This window comes from Molossus molossus, unplaced genomic scaffold (assembly GCF_014108415.1).
Source record: "Molossus molossus isolate mMolMol1 unplaced genomic scaffold, mMolMol1.p scaffold_m16_p_4, whole genome shotgun sequence".
Classification (NCBI taxonomy): Eukaryota; Metazoa; Chordata; class Mammalia; order Chiroptera; family Molossidae; genus Molossus; species Molossus molossus.
Window position 1 is genome coordinate 94,511,601 of NW_023425377.1, and position 21,189 is coordinate 94,532,789.

At 36.0% G+C, this 21,189-nt stretch overlaps 1 protein-coding gene across 1 annotated transcript; it reads left to right on the plus strand.

Annotated features, from left to right (window-relative positions):
• Positions 1-539: 539 nt before the first annotated feature.
• On the plus strand, positions 540-20,233 carry TDO2 (tryptophan 2,3-dioxygenase). Its single transcript, XM_036241439.1, has 12 exons — positions 540-637; positions 858-963; positions 2,488-2,578; positions 7,101-7,171; positions 8,646-8,773; positions 10,020-10,206; positions 11,767-11,874; positions 14,429-14,540; positions 15,792-15,849; positions 17,115-17,194; positions 18,058-18,148; positions 20,080-20,233. Exons 1-12 carry the CDS (start codon positions 603-605, stop codon positions 20,231-20,233), a joined length of 1,221 nt encoding a protein of 406 aa, XP_036097332.1. The 5' UTR covers positions 540-602.
• The last annotated feature ends 956 nt before the right edge of the window (positions 20,234-21,189 follow it).

Consider the following 21,189-nt stretch of genomic DNA (forward strand, 5'->3'; position numbering starts at 1 on the left):
AAACTGGTCATGTCTATTCAAGTTCCAATACAACACAGCATCCTATAACTGCGGCTAATTATGAGATGAGATTTAGGCCAGAAGAACTGTGAATGGAAATGGGGTTTGAGCATGTACCCTGCCTTGTTCTTCCCCAGGAGGCATTCATGTTTAGTTTTGGCTTAGAACTTGTAAGAATATTTAAATATGAGACTGAGAAGATAAATGTTTGTTTTTTTACAAGTTCATCATCTTACATGTCTTAATAGGAAGCCAAATGTGTCCTGGGATTAGAATAATTAAATACCTTTTTTTTTTCCACTTGGTCTCTATTTATTTATTTAGTGTTTTTTATTTGGTCAAATCAAATGATTCAGTTTGGTAGAATGCTCATTCCTGTAGCAAACAAACTGTCCCCAACAGAAGTCCATTCTGAAGTTTACAGAGGTTCAACTTCTGAACCAATGGGAATGCGAACCTAGGGAGAGTACACAGAGAAAGCTGATTGGCAGGTGCAGGATGAGCAGGATAAATAAAAGGCAGCAGGAGAACATCTGGGAAGCTCAATGCTATCATCCACCTAGAGCCAAACCTCAGTGCTTCTCAGACAGTGTGTTTTCAACATGAGTGGCTGCCCATTTCTAAGAAATGACTCTGGGTAAGTATTTACCGATATTCTAAATATAGTTAGGCTCATAAAAATACCAAGTATGAACACTTGAGTTTCTGAATTTCAAGAACAGTAAAAACTGTCACTCTTATTCCCTTGTTTAATAATCTTTAAAAAAAAATAGCAATAAGAGAATTGTAATCACTCCTTATTAGTTACTCTGCATTCTCAAGATCTATTTTTTTCTCATCACTTGTTTAATCTGCAGATACAATTTTAAAAGACTATCTCTAGAAATCAATGAAGAAGACGAATCACAAGCTGGTATAAATAAAGCCAGCAAAGGAGGACTTACATATGGGAATTATCTGCATGTAAGTCACTGAGCATCTTATAGTGTTTAACTTCCATTGTTGGGCATTTTGTTATCTTGTTTTTTTCTTAGTCATCAAATAGTTTTCTGGACCTAATGATATCCCTTTTCATACAAATTTATGCTTTTCAATTTTTTTTTAGAACAATTCAAGAGACATATAAAAATCCATCTCTCCAGCAGAGGTACAGTAAAAGCAGAGAATGCAGAATCTGGGCAGACCAGTATACATGATCAGATTAGTGTAGATGACTGGCAGGCATTTTACAGCTTGTATAAATAAGACAAGGTCATTAAGTCTCAGCCTAGCTGATTGCAAATTATTCCAGAAAATTTTCTCTCTCTTTTTTAATCCTCATGGAGGATATTTTTCCATTGATTTTCAGATAGCATGAAAGGGAGGGAGGGGCAGAAAGAGAGAGAGAAACATCGATGTGAGAGAGACACATCCACTGATTGCCTCCCTCACAACCCCAACCAGGGCTGGGGATCAAACCGCAACCAAGTTACGTGCCCTTGAGCTGAACTGAACCCATGACCCTTTGGTTCACAGGCCAATGCTCCAACAGCTGAGCCAAACTGGCCAGAGCAAATTTTCTCTTTTAAATCTTTTTTTACAAAGTAGAAGTGTTAAAGGCACATGTTTTCTTGAAATCATTTAATAAATAAATGGGGAATGATACAAAGGAGACACTGGGGATTATTCTGGGGTATGTTTCAGCCTGTTTGTCTTCTGTATTGTTTAAGAAGTGAAATGATTAAAGCTCTTAATGCCTTCATCCATGAGTTTTTAAGGGTGAGCTGATAAGAAGGTTAAAACCTTAGAATAAGCTCTGTAGGTGAATAAAGAAGGGAAGATATACAGTCAGCTAAGCAACTTGTCAAGCTTTGATCCCACTCATTTCAAGAGATAGAAGAACTATGACTTCTCAGTGAAAATAATAGCATTTGTTATAATAGAATCCTACTAAATATAAAGTTCTTTGGAAAAACAAAAACATACATTGAACTCACTGTTTATGATGAGACTCATTATCTTTTAGAAAGAAAATAGAATGGATCGTGAGACTGAGAATTTGGGGACTTTTTTCAGTATTGTATTCTACTTCATATTAAACTTGGTAAAAAACAAACAAACAAACAAACAAACACCCCCAAAAAACAAGTTTTGCAATTTCAAAATCAATCTTTTAACATTTTTTTAAGTTTTATTGAGATATAATTGTTATATAACATTGTGCAAGGTTAAGGTGTACAACCTATTGATTTGATATCTTTATATATTTCAATAGGATTTCCAGTGTAGCATTTAGCTAACACAGCTATCACGTCACATCGTTGCCATTTTGTGTGTGTGTGTGGTGAGAACATTTAAGATCTATTCTTTCAGCACCTTATACATATATAATGCAATATTATTAATATAATCACTGTGTTGCACATTATATCCCCATAACTTATTGATCTTATACTTGGATGTTTGTACAAAGAAGTTTATTTTGTTTGTTTGTTTGTTTGTTTAAAGTTAGAAAAAATTTTGAACGCACAGGAGCTTCAGAGTGAAATAAAAGGGAATAAAATCCACGATGAACACCTTTTCATAATAACCCATCAAGGTAAGTTGCATAAAAGTTTGGACAATCACTATTATTTTCCATCGATAATGAGGAAAGCTACAATTCTTTTAACCATCAGATAGAGAAAGATCAAGGAGTCAACCTTGTGAGAAATGCTCAGGACTCTTCTGCAGTCAGATCAATTCTCATAGGCCGTCCTGGAATTTTTAAGTCTCCTCTACGTCACTTCACTACTAATTGGATCAGGTTGAACTTTGAGCTTTCTCCTAAATCCAAGGAGGCATTTATCTCAGAATTGACAAAGTATATTCAAGCTAGGATGTTGTCGTTTTTATCAACTTGAAAGTTTAAAAAAATTACCTTCAAGAAATAGGCCACTTAAATATATTGTGACTTTACATAATCTCATATAAATCTGATACTTCATAGAAATGCGAATTTTGCCTAAAATGTGTGTTTATCCTCTTGAGACTTAAAACCTCTGGGCAGCGTTTTTTTGTTTGTTTAATGTCAGTGACATTTTTCCTTGGTTTCAATTTTTTTTTCTTCTTTTTCTGTTTTTGAAATGAGCTCTCGATTACAAAAAGCCTACCTGCACTCAAAGTGCCAGCAGAGCACAGAGAAGCCCACAGTGAGGGTAGCGAGCCCCAGCGGGTGGCAAGAGGTGGGCATAATTGAAGCAGTGACTACACACCTTCACAGGAGGCTGACACCATCCCACAGGCTGTGCCCCAGCGTTAGTACAGGTTAGAGTAGTCACTATGTTGGTAGGTGGCCTCAGTATATTTGAGTTCAGATTTTATAGTATCTTCCGGTTGAGTTCTTCATTGAACTGGTCACAGGGTGGCCTGATGGCACAGACCAATCTATTAGTTTTTCAAATGCTGTTGTAGACCTGAGAGATGTACTGAGACGTGAGCAGCCCGACACTACAGCGACTGCGTCTCATTGGGGTTTCCTGGCTGATGCGTCCCTTAGCCAAGATCGAAATGAGATTGGTACAATCCTCTTGGCCATAGTCGTCGTTTTACAACTAGCTGGAAACAGGGTCAACATTTAAATGACATTCATTCATCTGAAATTGACGTTCGTATTCACTGGGAATATTCTTTCATGTTGCAAGGAAGACCTGGCACTCCATTTTGCCATTTCTACAAAGAGCACATTGAGTGGGATGAGGCAGCTGGAGATGGAGACATCAGAACTGTTTTCACAGCCCCCTGCAGGGCATTCAGAGGTTCTGTCTTCATGAGTGGGCCCGATGTACTGAGAGGCAGGGAGACATCCATGGTCTGGTTTGGTGGCAGAGGCATATGGATGTCCAGAGGAGTGCTGGAGATGCCACCAAAGCTATTCTTGTTAAACTGGATGACAAAGTCTCATGTGCTGCAGAGCTCTGTTGGTGAAGTTCATTTCCAAATACATGTGACCTTGGTGATGAGTAAATGTTTCAGAAATCCCCAAGCCTTTGGCCTTTACGGTGGTGGCCAGTCAGGGGAGCCACCACGCCCATCCCTGTAGAGAGTTCAAATACGGTAAAACCTCAATATGACAGACTAATTCGGGGGAGGGGTGCCCGTTAAAGCTGGAAGTCCATTAGATAATAAAGTAGGTTTTCCAAATGTGTATGGTAAAAAAATGGACAAATTAGTTTTTACTTATTTTTACTTATGTAGTCATGTTCTCTGATCAAAATTAAGTGTGCATGAAAAGTTTAATTTCACAGAATAGTTTTCTATATGTATTACAGTAATTTTAAATTTATACTGAATAGGTCTAGTAAATGCATGCATTCACCAGTCACTGCAAGTAAATAAATGTACATGTCTGGGCATGGCTTAGTGCCCGTGGGAACTTGGGCTGGCACACGTTAAAACTGTTGCAGGGCCAGGCTGGTGTGGCTCAGTGGTTGAGCATTGACCCATGCACCAAGAGATCACTGGTTTGATTCCTGGTCAAGGCACATGCCCAGGTTGTGGGCCTGATCCACAGTGGGGAGCATGCAGGAGGTGGCCAATCGATGTTCTCTCTCATTGATGTTTCTATCTCTCTCTCTCTCTCCCTCTCCCTTCCTCTCTCTTTCTAAAAGCAATGAAGAGAAAAAAAAAACTGTACCAGGAATTCATGCCACATGACAATAGAATCGATTACTGCTTTTTTTTAAATCCTTATCCAAGGACATTTTTTCACTTTTTGTTCAGATAGAGTGGGAGGGAGAGAGAGGAAGAGAGAGAGAGAGAGAGAGAGAGAGAGAGAGAGAGAGAGAGAGAGAGAAACATCAATGTGAAAGAGACACATCGAGTGGCTGCCTCCCGCATGACCCAACCAAGGTTGGGGACAAACTGCAACCAAGGCATGTACCCTTAGCAGAAACCAAACCCTGGTCTCTCTGGACCCCAGGCTGATGCTCCAACCTCTGAACCAAACTGGCCAGGGCCTGATTACTGCTTTTGATGTGGTGTGATCAGGTGCTAGTTATTCCTTAAACCTTGTTTAGGAGCCAAGGCATGACTCTTGGATATAAATATGTAGGCTATAGTTGTAGATATGGAATATTTATTTATGTCGGCAAAACTATTAGTGTTTTTTTCCCAACATATGGCCTATTTGCTAAAATTTGTCAAAAAAAAAACCATAACGAATTAATAAAAAAATCATGTTAATTTAATTATAAGCAAATCTTGGTTAAAAACATTTCAAAATGAATAAGGTATTAATATTCGCATATGACATATGGACTGGAAATTTTGTCTGCTAAATTTGAAGTCCATTAAATTGAGGTCTGCAAAATCAAGGGTTTATGGTAGGTCATTCAGAACCACTGCTGACCACAGCAAATGCAGGTGAAGGAGCAAAGGTTGCAGGTACAGACGATGAAATAAATGATTATCCACCAGACTCTCTAGTCCTCCTCCCGAGAGATCCACTGCTCCCTCCTGCCTGGAGGACACCTGTGGCACACTGACTCCAGGCCTGAGGTCAAGATGTGTAAGGTTCCCCAGAGCCCACCTGGACACCTGGAGAAAGACTAACTGCAGGCTGCTTCAGGGTGCTGGCAGTGGTGGCACCAACAGGAACAGTGGTTTTTAATAGGAGTCCATGACTTCGGGAGTTTAGAAAGTCCCTGAACTCTCTGAAATGGTGTGTAAAATTTTGTGAATATATCTCTTAAAGAGGTTTATAACCCCAAAATATTAAAATTTACTCTAAGATTGTTGGTGTCCTAATACTGCCCTCTGGTTGTCCAGGGTCCAGTGACCCAAGCTAGTCATCAACCCATTTCTAGACATGTTTTCTTTCCTTACCAATTCTTTGTGTTTTTTCGTCCAATGGTTGTTTGCTTCACTGACTGGCTAAAATGATTAACTCCTTTGAGTCAACAAATAAAAATCAGAAATAATTGGCTTAATTTTTTTATTGGTGGCTTACACCATGACAAAATCAATATGGAAGGAATCAAGGCCGTGGAGCACAAATTTGGAATCAGAAAATTATTTAGCATCCCATCTCTTCCATTGTGAGAGCTTGGTTAGGTTCCTTCACCAGTACCTCTCTCCATTTTCCTGTGTGTACAGCGGAGAGAATTATTGAATCTTCTCATTGATAGGGTTCCTGTGAAGATGAAGGGAGCTAATGCACAGTAAACACTTAGCCCAAGGCATAGCACATAGCAAGCATACAACAAATGGCAATGATCATTGTTTGGTAGGGAGACATTCATTTCATCCTTCAGTTACAAAATATAGGCAGTGAGTCATGGGACCAGCCACACAAAGTTAAACCTAAAAAATCACTCCATCACCAGATCCAAAAAATATCTGATTTGCTCTTTGGCCAAAAATAAAATCACAAAAGTATCCTTAAATGTAATTTAAAATATAATTTCATTCCCCTAATTAGTACAGAAACATAGCCTGTATTCATGCAATAGCACCAAATGGAATGCACCAGAGATCTCTAAGATTATTGATTTTATATGCTCATCTAATGACTATGTTGCCATTTAATTCATTTATTAATAAATTAATCACCTGGTGTTTATTTCATGCCAACATTGTGCTAGGTACTAAGGGAAATAGATGAATAAGACAGTTTTATATTTAGATTATTCATAGGCTTGTCCTCCCCATACTTTTCTAAGCCCTTAGAAACCAAAACTTTGTCATATTCATTAGGTTCGTAAATATTGATGTTTCAGTTTATACATAAAGTTGATTGTCACTTCTCCACATACCTCCATCTTCCAATGGGAAGGTAGAATTAGTTCATGTATTATACCCTGAAAGACTTAAACAATATATCTGTTGAGAAAAATCAGTGTAATAATAATAGAAAGCATATAGATAATACATATGGCATATTAAAATATTCAATAAAAGGAGTCTATTATAAGTTTATCACTAATATTTGGTTATAGCATAAAATAGGGCTATATTGGCATTTCTTTATTTTTATATTGCATTTCTATCTTTTTCAGTATGTTAACCATGTCTTTCATATAATTATGGTCAAAGAGTCTCCCAAGACTTTCCAACTGATAATGTTTTTTTTTTCATTGCAGCTTATGAACTCTGGTTTAAGGAAATCCTCTGGGAATTAGATTCTGTTTGTGAGATCTTTCAGAATGGCCATGTGAGTTATTATGTCACAATATTGGTTCCATACTTTTTAAAGAAAATAATATTAATGAGAAAAATTTAAAACCAAATAGTGAAGTTATTACTTAATGGAAACATTTTTTTCCCAGTGGACAACAACTTAGTCACATTTTCCCAATATCATTGCTACCCTAGAGCTACACATTTCATTTAAGTTTCTTTCAAATTTTAGTTTCAAGTCCCTTATTTAGAACACATTTATTATTATTATTATTACCTGTAAGAATAGTTGTTGTAGATGATGGTAGATTGCCAGAATAGCTAATATTGAGTCTTTAATTAATAAATACCAGAATTGTATTTCTAAGGAATATTTGCTGTGGGAAGATAGAACGATAATGAGGAAAGTAAACTGGAAGAGAAGGAGAAGGTAAGAAGAAAAAGAGAAAAGAGTGAGGAGGAGGGGAAGATAAGGAAGACGAGGACAAGGAGGACCAGAGCGGGAGGAAAGTGGAACTCCAGGTGATAAAGAAGTGGGAACTGAACTACCCTGCCTCCCGCCCACCTCCTGCTCCCACCAGCTCCCTTCACAGGGCACAGCCTGGGCACTCGGCTCGGAGCACTGCTCCAGGCGGCACTGGGGAAAAGACGACAGTCATACACAGACAATACTCTTTTTATATAAGTGCATGCAATTACCTTTTATGTCAATGGCCACTTTGTCTCTTGGTAAAGAGCAGATTTATCCAGGTGTTGCTTAATCCTCATCCAGAGGTGTCCATGTTACCTGGACCTTTATTCTTTGAAGCAAACTTAGAGAGAAATTTGCTTTAAAATGAGTGGGTGTTATTTTCCAGAATTTACTTCTCACTTGCCTCCATGTAATTTTCAATGTTTAGAGAAAGATAAATGATTCTGATTTTGCAGACATCTTCTGCACTGTTGTAACCCAATGAGAGCAACCACACTCGGACACCAGGTTTAAATTTAGTGGAGCTTTATTTTCCTGCACAGGGTCTGCAGCCTCTCTGAGTTGAGGAGAACTACAGCCCTGAGAAGCAGAAATTCAGGCCTTTCATAATCAGGGTTAAACAAATGCTAGCAAGCAAGCTTGTGACAGAGGCGGATATCAGCGATACGTATTTTCTTAACAGTTACAATTTTATGGGGTAAAGGGAGTTTCAGTTCCTCCTTATCAGTTTATTTACAGAGCATGCAGGACACTCGGACATTGGGGCTGTTCCTGTCCTCCCTTTTTCTGAAGGATGTTGCTTTTCAAATTCCCAGCAAAGGTCAAACTCCGGTTGATTTTTATGGGGCTATAGCATTCTATAACATGCACACAATTCAGTTACCATTAGTTCAACATACACATATTTAATTTTAGTTCCAATGTTTCTTTCTGAAAGAAAGATAAAATTGACAGGAATGTGCTATAGTTTGTCATCCATTTTGTATCTTCTAAAACTCATAATTAATTATTCGGTGTCACATTTCTTAACCATCAGGTCAGGGATGAAAGGAACATGCTTAAGATTGTTTCACGAATGCATCGAGTGGCGGTGATCCTCAAACTACTGGTAGAGCAGTTTTCTGTGCTGGAAACGATGACAGCCTTGGACTTCAAGGACTTCAGGTGTGCACCTGTGGCTCTGTGATAACACAGTGGGGTTCACCTTCTCACTCTGGTGGGGTAAAAGGAGGACATGTGTGTTGTGTGACATGAGGAGCCTGTCTTATTGACACTTTGTCCCTATCAGCACTTGGGAGTCTTGATCATGAAACATTTGAGAGGCTATTAAAACATTTCATCAACCACTTTTACATACAACAAACATATTATGATTAATTAATTTCAATTCATTGTTGTGTTCTTTTTTTTTTTTTTTATAAAAAATGTGAAGATAGATTTTTCTAGAACGCTAGGTGCATTTGATAATGTAATATATAGCCCAGTGTGTTAGACATTAAGAGGAAATATAGTAAAATTCCTTTGTGGTGGATTGAAAAAAATTGAAGTCTTAGTCCCAATTAGATGAAGGACACTCACAAAGATGTAAGAGTTTGGGTAGCTGTGTAAGGTAGGAATAATAACATTTTGATTGCCTACTTTGTCCTAGGCAACATCCCCTTCATTTTACTTGTAGTATCTCATTGGTGCTCATAATAATACTAGGTAGTGACATCAATGATAATATTAAGAAATGTAATTGTTAGACAATGGAATACTACTTGGCTGCAAAAAGAAGGAAATCTTACCTTTTGTGACAGCATGGAGAGTATTATGCTAAGTAAAATAGCCAGTCAGAGAAAGACAGGTACCATATGATTTCACTCATATGTGGAATCTAATGAGCAAAATAAACTAACAAAGTAGAAACAGACTCAGAGATACAGAGAATAGACTGACATTTGTCAGAGGGGAGAGGGTAGGGGGACCGGGTGAAAAAGTTGAAGGGATTAAGCAAAAAAACAAAACAAAAAAAACCCCAAAACTCACATACAGAATGTAAGTTTTAGGAGAGATTAAATAATATTTATAAATTATAAAGTATCTTTGGCACTGTTGAAAATATATTGCTTAATGACCACCTGTCTATTTTAAGAAGAAATTTAGTACACACACATACATATATATGTGTATATGTGTATGTGTGTATACATATATATGACATTTTACAAACTATACAAACTTTTCAACTTTAAATTGATTGACAGATATCAACAATGACGTTTACATGGCTCATATTTCTCATTTTAGTAATGTCCGAGCCATAGGTCCAACTCCAGGCTTTGTGTTCTTGATGATATCTAAGAGGGAAAACAGTGATTTACAATGTCAACACGTCTCTCTTTTTTCTCTTCCCCATTCATTCCCAAAGAGAGTACTTAGTTCCAGCGTCAGGCTTCCAGAGCTTGCAGTTCCGACTCTTAGAAAACAAGATGGGTGTCCTTCAGAATTTAAGAGTCCCTTACAACAGAAGACATTATCGCGATAACTTCAAAGGAGAAGAAAATGAGCTGCTACTGAAGTCTGAGCAGGAAAAAACACTTTTGCAACTCGTGGAGGTACCTGCTCAAATGCTATTTCTATGGTCTAACTCATTACATCTTTTATTTTATTTTATTTTATTTTATGTTTTTGATATTTTGTTCAGGTAGAGTGGGAGGGAGAGAGAGAGAGAGAAACATCGACGTGAAAGGGACACATCGAGTGGCTGCCACCCACACGACCCAACCAGGGCCGGGGACAAACTGCAACTGAGGTACCTGCCCTTAGCGGGAACCGAACCCGGGTCTCTCTGGACTGCAGGCCGATGCTCTAACCACTGAGCCAAACCGGCCAGGGCTCAATACATCTTTATAATTTAACTTCTGCTAGATAAGAACTGTAAAACTCACATTAAAGTTTGGTCACATGAATAGTAAATAAGAACAGAATTTATAAAACACTCAAATTCATAGATTCAACTAATGAAAGTATTTAAATATTAAGAACTCTTGAGAAATTTAGAAATATTTATATAATCAATTGTATGTTAATAGTCAATAAACTCATCTTATTAAAGCAATCCTCTTAAACATTCCTACTAAGCAGAATTTAATTAGCTGATTTTTAAACTAAAGTGTGGTTAGTCATTTAAATAAGCTTCATTGCTTCATATTTCATCATTGAAAAGACCCACAAATTGTGTATTTTTGTCAATTAAACTACATTACTAAGAATATATAATCTTCAGAATTTTTCTTTTATATTTTATTTCCCATGGCTAATAGTCTTGAGAAATTATTAGTTTCTTTATAAATAAATTATTAATAAGTAGTGTCTGATTTCCTTTACAGAGGCTTTCATTTGCAGATTAAACTTTTTTCTTTTTTTGGTACATTCCCCTAGGGGGAATCGAACCGGGGACTCTCTGGTCCACAGGCTGATGCTCCAACCACTGAGCCAAACCGGCCAGGGCCTTTTTTCAATTTTTTAGTGAGCTGTATTCTGCACACTAACCCCTTGGGTATAGTTTGTATGGATTGGGTTAATATGTATAATGCTATATAACAGCTTATAAAGAGGGGTAGAAAGAATCAGAAAGCTAATTTCAAACCAAAAATAGGTTAAATGAGAACACACAAAGATGCATGAATGAGGTTTTATTTCCGATTAAAAAGTCTTGTGGAGTATTAAAATAATTGAGTAGTGGATTTTGAAATTGCTTATTATGCCATGCTCCTGCATTTAGAAGAGACCATATATTATACATGTTGTCATTCCTTCAGATCCTAAGACATAAAAGAATTTGACAATAAACCAGAGACTTCATTAAAACAACAATTACATATGTTCATAGATTTATGAAAGAAAAATTGAATTTTTGTAATAATATATTTTTTAATAAAGAGTAAACATCAGTAATATGATTTCCTTAAACATTAAGAGATGAAATATAATAGATTTCTATTTTTTTTAATGAAGAAATTAAAGGAAAGAAAACATTTAAATACAAAACTCCTTATTCTTTATGTTTCTCAAAACCATAAAAATTTTCTGTTTCAAGTTCATAAATGATAGTTACATGTATCTGACATTGAAAATTTTATAATGTATTCACTTAAAAATAATGTTTACTTAAGGCATGGCTGGAAAGAACACCAGGTTTAGAGACACATGGATTTAACTTCTGGGAGAAGTTGGAAAAAAATATTGTTAAAGGTCTGGATGAGGAATTCACAGTGATTCAGGTATTTATGATGCCATAAGTAAATATAAGTTTACTGCAGAATATGTATGGCGAATTTTCTCTTAAACTTGCATTTTTCATATGTTCTTTTTCTTTCACAAATGCATCTGCTGAGAATATATTACATGATTTGTTTAATTTTATTTATGTACAATAGCAATTAAATTAGCAATTAAATTAAGAAGTTCATTGTAGGCAAGATTTTATCTTTGATAAATAGATGAGATTAATAGGCCATTTTTGTTTATGTGAAAATTTCAGATTATGACCAATTCTAGACAGAACTAGACTCACAAAGAATCAGTTCTTCCTATTGATTCTCAGACAATGTCAAGTGTCTCACTTAAGAAAATACTGTTCATTTCTTGATTCCTCATTTCCTTCCAATTACAAGCCCTTCTTTCTTCATGACAACTCTTGAAAGAGTTGTTTAATTCTATGTCTTGAGATGCTGTATCAGGTAGTACTTAGTGTAGGGACTTTAAAGTCACACTGCATGTGTTTAAGTTCCACCTCCACTTCTTAATTTTGTGACATTGAACATCTTTTTTGACTTAACCTCTCTTTGTTTTACTTTCATCATTGATAAAATAGAAAACGAGAGCATCTACCTCATAGAATTATTATGAGCATTAAATTAGATTGATATTTGTAAAGTATTTTAGAACAGTAGTTAGCATAATTATTTCTTTATTTTTTATATAATCTTCAACCCAATCCAGTCCGTCTTCTTGTTCCATCAATCCCAAATGACCTCTGTATACACAAACCCAATGGCAATTTTTTTTTTTTTATCTTCACTTATTTTGAGCTAACAGTGACATTCAATACTACAGACTACTTGAACACCCACCCCTCTTTGGATTTGGTACACAACATTCTGTCTTCATCTAATTCTCTGGTCCCTGTTTCTCTGCCTCCTTTACTGGCTCATTTTTTATCTCTCAGACCAATAAATAATGAGATTTACCAATGCATTGGCTTAGAGCTTTGTATCCCTTCTCTGCACTATTTCACTAGATGAACTCATTCATACCCACTGCTTCAATATCTACTTATATACCAATAATTCTCATTTACCTTTAGTACAGATATCTCCTTATTTCAGATCATATGTTTAACACCTTAATTTATATTTCCTCCTGGTCCTCTAAAAATACACTGATTAAACAAAAAAAAACTTGAAAAGTTTTCACTTCCATCCAATCATCTTATCAACTTGGTCTTCTCCAAGTTTTTCTCCTAAAATTATCTAGTTTGTCAAATCAAACATGTACAATTGGTCCTTGGAAACTCCCTCTTTCTCAACCACTTCTTCAACCCATCACCATATTCTCTCAACTATTTTACAAGACTCTCCAATATGACTCCACTCCAATCTATTCTTCCCTCCGCCCTGCAGTTTGAGCAATCTTTTCAAAAGGCAAACCTAGTCACACTTGGCCTTTGTATAACGCTCTTTGATGCCATGCCTTTGCTTCAGCATAACCATAAAAAGCCTTAATATAATCTTTAAGGCATTTCATGATCTCGTGTGGGCCAACCACACCGAATATTCTTTAAGCTGAACTTAGTTCTTTGAATTTACCACCACAGTCTTTTTACATTATTCTCTGGATTTGGAATATTCTTCCCCAGTTAACTCCTTTTCATTCTTTGGGTCTTGGCTCAAGGAAAACTTCAGGAAGGTCCTCTCTGACGTCCTTACTACTGTAAGTTGTGATGGTGCTATACTGCTCCTGTATACCACTGTATGGTATGGGACGCTCTTGAGTGTTCATGGTTACAGTTTAATGCTCTGGTAATTATTTGTTCTATGTCCTATTCCCACCACATAATATATTGCATAAGATCAGGGGACTCAATTTTTGCTCACATTATCTATCATCTGTGCGTGACATTTGCTAAAAAAAAAATTTTTTTTTAATTGGCAATAGTATGCATACAAGTTCTTAACAAACAGTTTGGTTCTTCTGAGGACTTGAAGATAATTAGGTTAACTAATTTTCGCTCCAGGTTAATTGAGTTGTAAGTAGAGCATGCGCTGTAGGCAGAAAAATAAGAATTTTCTTTAAAATACCAATAGATATGAAATGAATAAAAATATACATGTGAAATGCATCTAAGAAATTATATTTACAGAATATAATACTGAATATAGAATTTCAGTAGCATTAATAGTTTTTCTGACTAGAAATTCTTAACTTTTCCTAAGTGCAATTACCTTAGTGTTAAATAGCTTCTGTGAAGAATCCAATCATATTGACCACTTGTATCCAGTTAGGCCCACCTGAGCCCATGTCTCATGATATTTATGAAGAGAATGTTTGAGATTAACAAATCACTTAAACTGAACTAAAAGGATAGAACCAGCGACCGGGAGGAATATCCCTTCTCATAAGCCATAATTTCCAAGTTGTAATATAGATGAAATAGTAGATATTCCAAGTGTACTCTTTTTTGCACCTGGTGAATCTTCTTCTCACAAGCAATGTTCTCTAAAATATGAATTTATTCTCTCCCATGGGAATATTAATACAGTATTTTCCCCAAAGGCTAAAAAAGAGTCAGAGGAAAAAGAGGAGCAAATGGCTGAATTTCTTAAACAAAAAGAGGTGTTACTCTTGTTATTTGATGAGAAACGTCATGAGCATCTCCTTAGTACAGGTAGGTAATTTTATTCTTAATGATTGTTCCCTGGTACTATATCACTGTGACATCAAAAGGTCAAATCCTCTTAGGGGAAATAAGATGAAAATTGATATTACACTCAAATAAAAACAAGAATCAAAAATCGGTTAATGTTATCTATGATAGCACTATATTAACAGGTTTAAATGCCCAGTTTATCTCAAAGACATGGGTAGAAACTTTCATAATACGCCAGATATAAAGAATATGAAGATACATTGAAAATGGCTTCGCGGCCTGGGCAGTTTTGCTCAGAGGTTGGAGTGTTGGCCTGCGGACCAGAGAGTCCTGGGTTCGGTTCCTGCTAGGGGCACGTACCAAAAAAAAAAAAAAAAGAAAAAGAAAATGGCTTCTCAAGTTTATAGCCTAATAGGGACAGAAATGAAGACAATCATGTAATTGTAAATACTATAGTAGCAGTCGGAGAGGGAAGGAAAAACTCCATTGTAAGGTCGAGGGTGGCTTGGCCGAAGAAATAAGTTTCCCAAGCTGACCAGAGAAAACACACAGTTAGACTTCTGAAAAAATTAATATTGAGCTATTAATAATTTTTGAAACTAATTGACCAGTATAATTAATACTTTTATTATTTAACTCTTTTCTTTAATCTGTTTGAAACTCTTCTTTTTTATTTGGAAATTTTATTACAAAGTAGCTATAAAGTTTTTTTAAATAGGCAGAAAAGAAAAATTAAATTTTATAATGCAAGCACAAGACATAGCAATACATTAAATTAATATGAAATTCTAGAAGTGTAAATGTTGTTAGCCTCAGTTTTACATCAAACCTCAGTAAAGAATAGCAAAATCTTGTTTTCCTTTAGATAGAGCAACACATGAAATTTTATCTAATGATTTTGCTCCTTGGAGCCAAGTAATTTTAAATGAATTAGTAAAAATGACTTTCAAATGAAACTTGGAATCTTTTAAAAAACCGTTATACTATTTTACTTGAAAATAGTACATTCAGGTATATCTATCAGGTTTTCCTAACACATTTAAACGTTTTGAGAATACAGAACATAGGTATTTCAGTTTGCCTTTTAAAATGCAATATTACAAGAATGTTCTATATGACAGTTTTCCAATGTCAAGCTAAGGGATTAAAATTCTAAACTAAAACTTACATTGCTTTCTAAAAAAACATAATTATTTAAGGTGATTGTGTTAAATTAATATGACCATCCTAAATGACCTATTAAATTAAAACTTGCTATGTATTTTGCAGGTGAAAGACGACTCTCATACAGAGCACTTCAGGGAGCCTTGATGATATATTTTTTCAGGTAAAAGCAAAATAGAAGAGAAGGAACAGAAGTTAACATTGAGAATTGGATATAGATATATATCAAACATAAAGCTTATACATTTCAATCATAGTTCTAATAAGTTATTTAGTTTTGGGGGAAAGATTAGAAAATAATTCATTGTGAGGTGTCAAAAGATTTGTATTTCTTTTAAATAGTAAGAGTTTAACTTTATCTCTGTAATTGGTTAAAAAAACACCCTCACAAAATAACCAAATATGTTTTTTAGTAAATTCTACTATTATGTGATATTAAGTGTCCAAAAAGACCAAAGTGCAATCTGCCTCAGAAAGTCAGTCATGAAACGTGTTCTGTCATTAAACAATGATGTAGAGCTATTCCTGTTTTATAAAGGAACAACAACAGAAAAATGGATACAGTAAAAACACCTTATAAATTGTTGTTCTACATATTTAACAATTTCAAGTAAAATCATCTTCACTGTTTAATGCATTTGAAGTGTCCTTTAAATTTCCACATACTCCTTCCTATTTCTGAAGGTCTCGTCTTCATGTTTCATGAATTAAATGAGTCAGGGCAATGGATAGCGCACTAGTAAAACTACTTATTTTTACTCTTATTTATTTAAGTTGTAATCCTCTCAAATCTTTCTTCAGAATGACAACATAAACAAAATATTTTGACTCTTTTCCTAAACTCTTACTAAATATATGCCACTTAAGCTATGTATTCTAAGCAGAAAATGTATTGAGTTGACGGATTAGATGAAAAAAGGGGGGAAACATATATACACACACACACACACAAACATTACATATTATACATACATATATGTGTGTGCTTGTGTGTGTGTGTGCGCGCGCGTGCACTCATATGCGTGCGTGTTAGACGAAATAAGCAGTCTTTGTTTTGTGGGGGGTTTTTGTTTGTTTTAATATCTTTGCTTGGAAAAAGTTTTTGACTATATTAACTGGGATATCTGAGATAGTATATATGTCTGCCTTTTAATGAGATTCTATTTTAAGTGCGACTCTGGCTGGTCACTTTATATATTAGATGGAATATTCTAGACTCTTCAAACAAATGCTATAAGGTGAGGGATTGTATCCCTATTTTTGAGATGAAGAAACTAAGACTGATTGGGTAGTCCAGAGATGATGCCACAGCTCCTAAGAGCAAAATTGACATATGTTTCCAGGGCCAACAGATTATAAAGAAAGTCATTTTCTTCCTAACACACTGGATTTGCTTGGATAGATTTCTCCTTCTTATTTCTCCTTCAGGGAGGAACCTAGATTCCAGGTCCCTTTCCAGTTGCTGACTTCTCTTATGGATATAGACACACTCATGACCAAATGGAGATGTAAGTCCTCCACCTCAGCCCCAGCCCCATAATTCTTCTCCCCTGATGCTATTCCTTTACCATTTTCTCCTTCGGTCCTCCTTCTTGTTCTCTCTTTTCTTCCATCTTTTGTGTGAGTTTCTTTTTAAATCAACTTGACAATTATTCTTCCCTAGGGTCTACTTGATATATACAAGTAGCATTGTACCTAGAGCCCACAGTAACTTTGGGGACCCATAAAGAAATTTTATTTGATAATCATAAGAAAAAAATAAACTTTGGGCCCAAGGAACTGTTTTAATATATAATAGTAATTTATTCATCTTTATGACAATATAATTTAAAAATATAATTTTAGCCTGGCCAGTGTGACTCAGTGGATTGAGCATCATCCCATGAACTGAGAAGTCCTGGTCTGATTTCCTGTCAGGGTACATCCTGGGGTTGTGGGCTCAATCCCCAGTAGAAGGCGGCTGATCAGTGTTTCTCTCTCACATTGATGTTTATCTCTCTCTCTCCCTTCCTTTATCTCTAAAAAAATCAATTAAAAATATATAATTTTAATATGTATATAAAATTGAGAGAGAAACCCAGGAAGGCAAAATGACCAGAGCTCATTCAAGTCGTACTGTGGCCCTGCTCTACCCTATTTTGTTATCAGGCTAAATGTAAATATGGAGTCAAATGAGGTGCTGAGCCAAATGGGGTGCCAGCCAACCTGCTGGTCTCATCTGGCTCTCACAAGTGACCCTTCCATATGGCTAAGTGATAAGGTGTGAGCCCTTTTCTCAGAAGCAATAATCATTACCAACCCCTTGCTATGAGACCATTGTGGAGCTAATAGCAGAAAAATATCCATAGAGTTCATTTGTGTGTTTGCCCAGATAACCACGTGTGCCTGGTGCACAGAATGCTGGGCAGCAAAGCTGGCACTGGTGGGTCCTCCGGCTACCAGTACCTACGTTCGACAGTAAGGTAAGATGCGGGAAAGCCATCTTTGGAGTTTGGTGGAAGTCACCAAGTCTTTGTTTCCCCACATGTATGTAGCACTATCTAGGAAAAGTCATTTATACTTGCTGCTGTCTGCTGATGACACATTCGTGGTTAGATTAAGGCATTCCTATTGTACAAATTCTTGGTTCTGGAAGTCCATTATTTTCATCTTGGGATGAAAAGGGGCACAGTACCAATTCCTGCATGACCTGTGAGGACATGAAGGGGTTAATCCAGGCAGAACATTTTCAACTCATTCTGGCTCAAGTTTGGACTAGATTAAAATAATTATCATTAAGGCCACTAATGTACTCTTGGCAAGATGAAAGATACAGCTAAAAACATATTTTATTTCCTGATAGGACTCTATTTTATAGCATGAAGACGACTTCTACCTACTCCAGGGGTTACCCTTTTCATATTTTTACAAGAAAAAGGTCAACATTTATTGAGTATTTAAAACATGGGAGAGCTATTTCTAGGACACTTGTGTTCTTATTCTATTTAATATTCACAACATTATAGATAGAAAGATACATAGATAGATGCATCGGAAAACTGAGAAACTTACAAGGCCCCTTGAGAAAAGAGAATGAGGTCAAGTATTAGATAGTCACCTTTAGTCTTCAAAATTTTTTATAGTACATTGTTTTCACTCCTAATTGTACCACCAGATTGGCTAAGTTATAATATGCACAGGTTCAATTTTTCATCATGGTTATATTTTCACTTCCCCTGGGACGAAACTCTAGATGGAATGATTTAGAAAATTCATTGGCCTAAATTTTCACAATCGCTATTTATTTTCTCTTTCCCTGGGAATAAATTCTGTAAATAGCTAAGATGAAAGGATTGTACAAAATGAGCACACACATCAGTGGTGGGAATAATTAACACTAATTAACAGCATCTCTAGTGTTTCATTATCTCTTCGAAACTTCACAAAGTCCTGGCCAGAGAAAGGGATTGCAGCTTTTATTTTACAGATTTAGAAACTAAGACATTGAGGTTTAGACAGCTTGTCCAAGGCCGAAGGAGTTGCAAGTGGCAGAACAAGACCTGAACCCAAATTTGACTTCAAAGGCAAATGCTCTTCTGCTATATAACAGCAACAGTTAAAATAGTTGATTAACAAACACAAAGGCAATGTTTGGTGTTAAAAGCACTCTGTTGGGCATTTATAATGAATCTAAGATGGCATTTCAATTTATTCATCCATTTATGTCAGTTACTTGGCAGCTACTTTCCAGGTGGAAAATATTTGCTAATGAACAATTAAAAACTCTGCATGCTTTAATTTTGTTATTTTGCATACTGTCCTTTAAAAGTTAGAAACAAGACAATAATAAGACTAGGTTTTAATCTGAACCAGCCTGGTCAGGATCAATGAAACATGTAATATGGTTTTATGGACATGAACTTTGGGGGCACAAAACAAAAATAGACCAATCTTAATACAAATACTACTTAATATAACAAATATGACATACACATGTAATGTACAATATAACAATATAATATTGAATACTAATTATTTATGGTAAAATATTATCTGAGAAATAAAATTTTTTTTTTTTTTTTTTATCCTCATCTGAGGACATTTTTCCTTTTTTTTTTTTTTTTTTTTGTACAGACAGAGTGGGAGGGAGAGAGAGGAAGAGAGAGAGAGAGAGGGAAACATCGATGTGAAAGGGACACATCGAGTGGCTGCCACCCACACGACCAACCAGGGCCGGGGACAAACTGCAACCGAGGTACGTGCCCTTAGCGGGAACCGAACCCGCGTCTCTCGGGACCGCAGGCGGACGCTCTAACCGCTGAGCCAAACCGGCCAGGGCGAAATAAAATTTTTTGATGGAAAATTTTAAATATTTTATTTCAACAAATTTAAACATCTGTTTGTATTTTCCCAGTGACAGGTATAAGGTCTTTGTAGATTTATTTAATCTTTCAACATATGTGATTCCCCGACACTGGATACCGAAGATGAACCCAATTACTCGTAAATTCCTTTACGCGGCCGAATACTGTGACAGCTCTTACTTCAGCAGTGAAGAATCAGATTAAAATGACCTGCATATTCTATGAAGAATGCTGATTTCTGTGGGGTTTTTTCTATGAATTTTCATAAATGCACAGACTTCTAAATATATATATATATATAGTTGGGCACTGTGGTACTCTAATTCAGTCCCAGAAATAATTTTGCCTCATTTATTGTGATAAAAGTAAGCCTTTTTGTGATGATATACATTAAAATAATAAATTTAGTTACATTGTAGCCTTGTACATAGGGTATTTTCCTTTTAAAAATGTAATGTCCCCTGATACTTACCTTAATGTAGCCATTTAACCTAATCATTATCTTGTTCCATATTTTATAAGCTTGTAAACTTCAGTTATTTAAAATATTCATTGCAATAAAATGTGTCATTCTGTACATACGTATTCAATCAAAAATGTTTAAGTAATAAAAATTATTCTTTCTATAATCTGTTGTTTTAAAAACATTGCTTGTATTTGTTAGGACTCTTGGTGATCGATGGCAGAAATCCATGTCAAGCTTGCCCAAAAGGAATTTACTGCACAACTACTCTACTAGCTTAAAGCAATGGGAGGAGCCTGGGGAGCTCTAAGGTCACAGGGACAGATCCAGTTCCTAGAGTATACTTTAAGTATACTTTACTCCTGGAACATGTAGAGGATTTTCTGTCTCATTGCTTCTCTGTAGGTGTAGGCTGTATTTATTTATTTATTTTTAGAGAGAGAGAGGGATATAAACATTGATGAGAGAAAGCATTGATTGGCCACCTCCTGCATGCCCCCTATTGGGGATTGTGCCCACAACCTGGGCATGTGCCCCAACTGGGAATTGAATCAGTGACCTCTTGGTGTATGGGTTGACATTCAACCATTGAGGCACACTGACCGGGTATGTAGGTGTTGACTTTATTGTTCCCTGATGTAGAGCTACTTCTCCCACAGGCTGGGTCTCAATTCTAGCACCTCTGGACCCCTAGAAG

Bases quoted from the DNA above. Each gene is read 5' to 3' on its own strand.
- TDO2 (XM_036241439.1), top strand. From the start codon at position 603: ATGAGTGGCTGCCCATTTCTAAGAAATGACTCTGG. The intron at 7,172-8,645 runs GTGAGTTATTAT...CTTAACCATCAG, and splicing joins AGATCTTTCAGAATGGCCAT to GTCAGGGATGAAAGGAACAT. The intron at 11,875-14,428 runs GTATTTATGATG...TTTTCCCCAAAG, and splicing joins AGGAATTCACAGTGATTCAG to GCTAAAAAAGAGTCAGAGGA.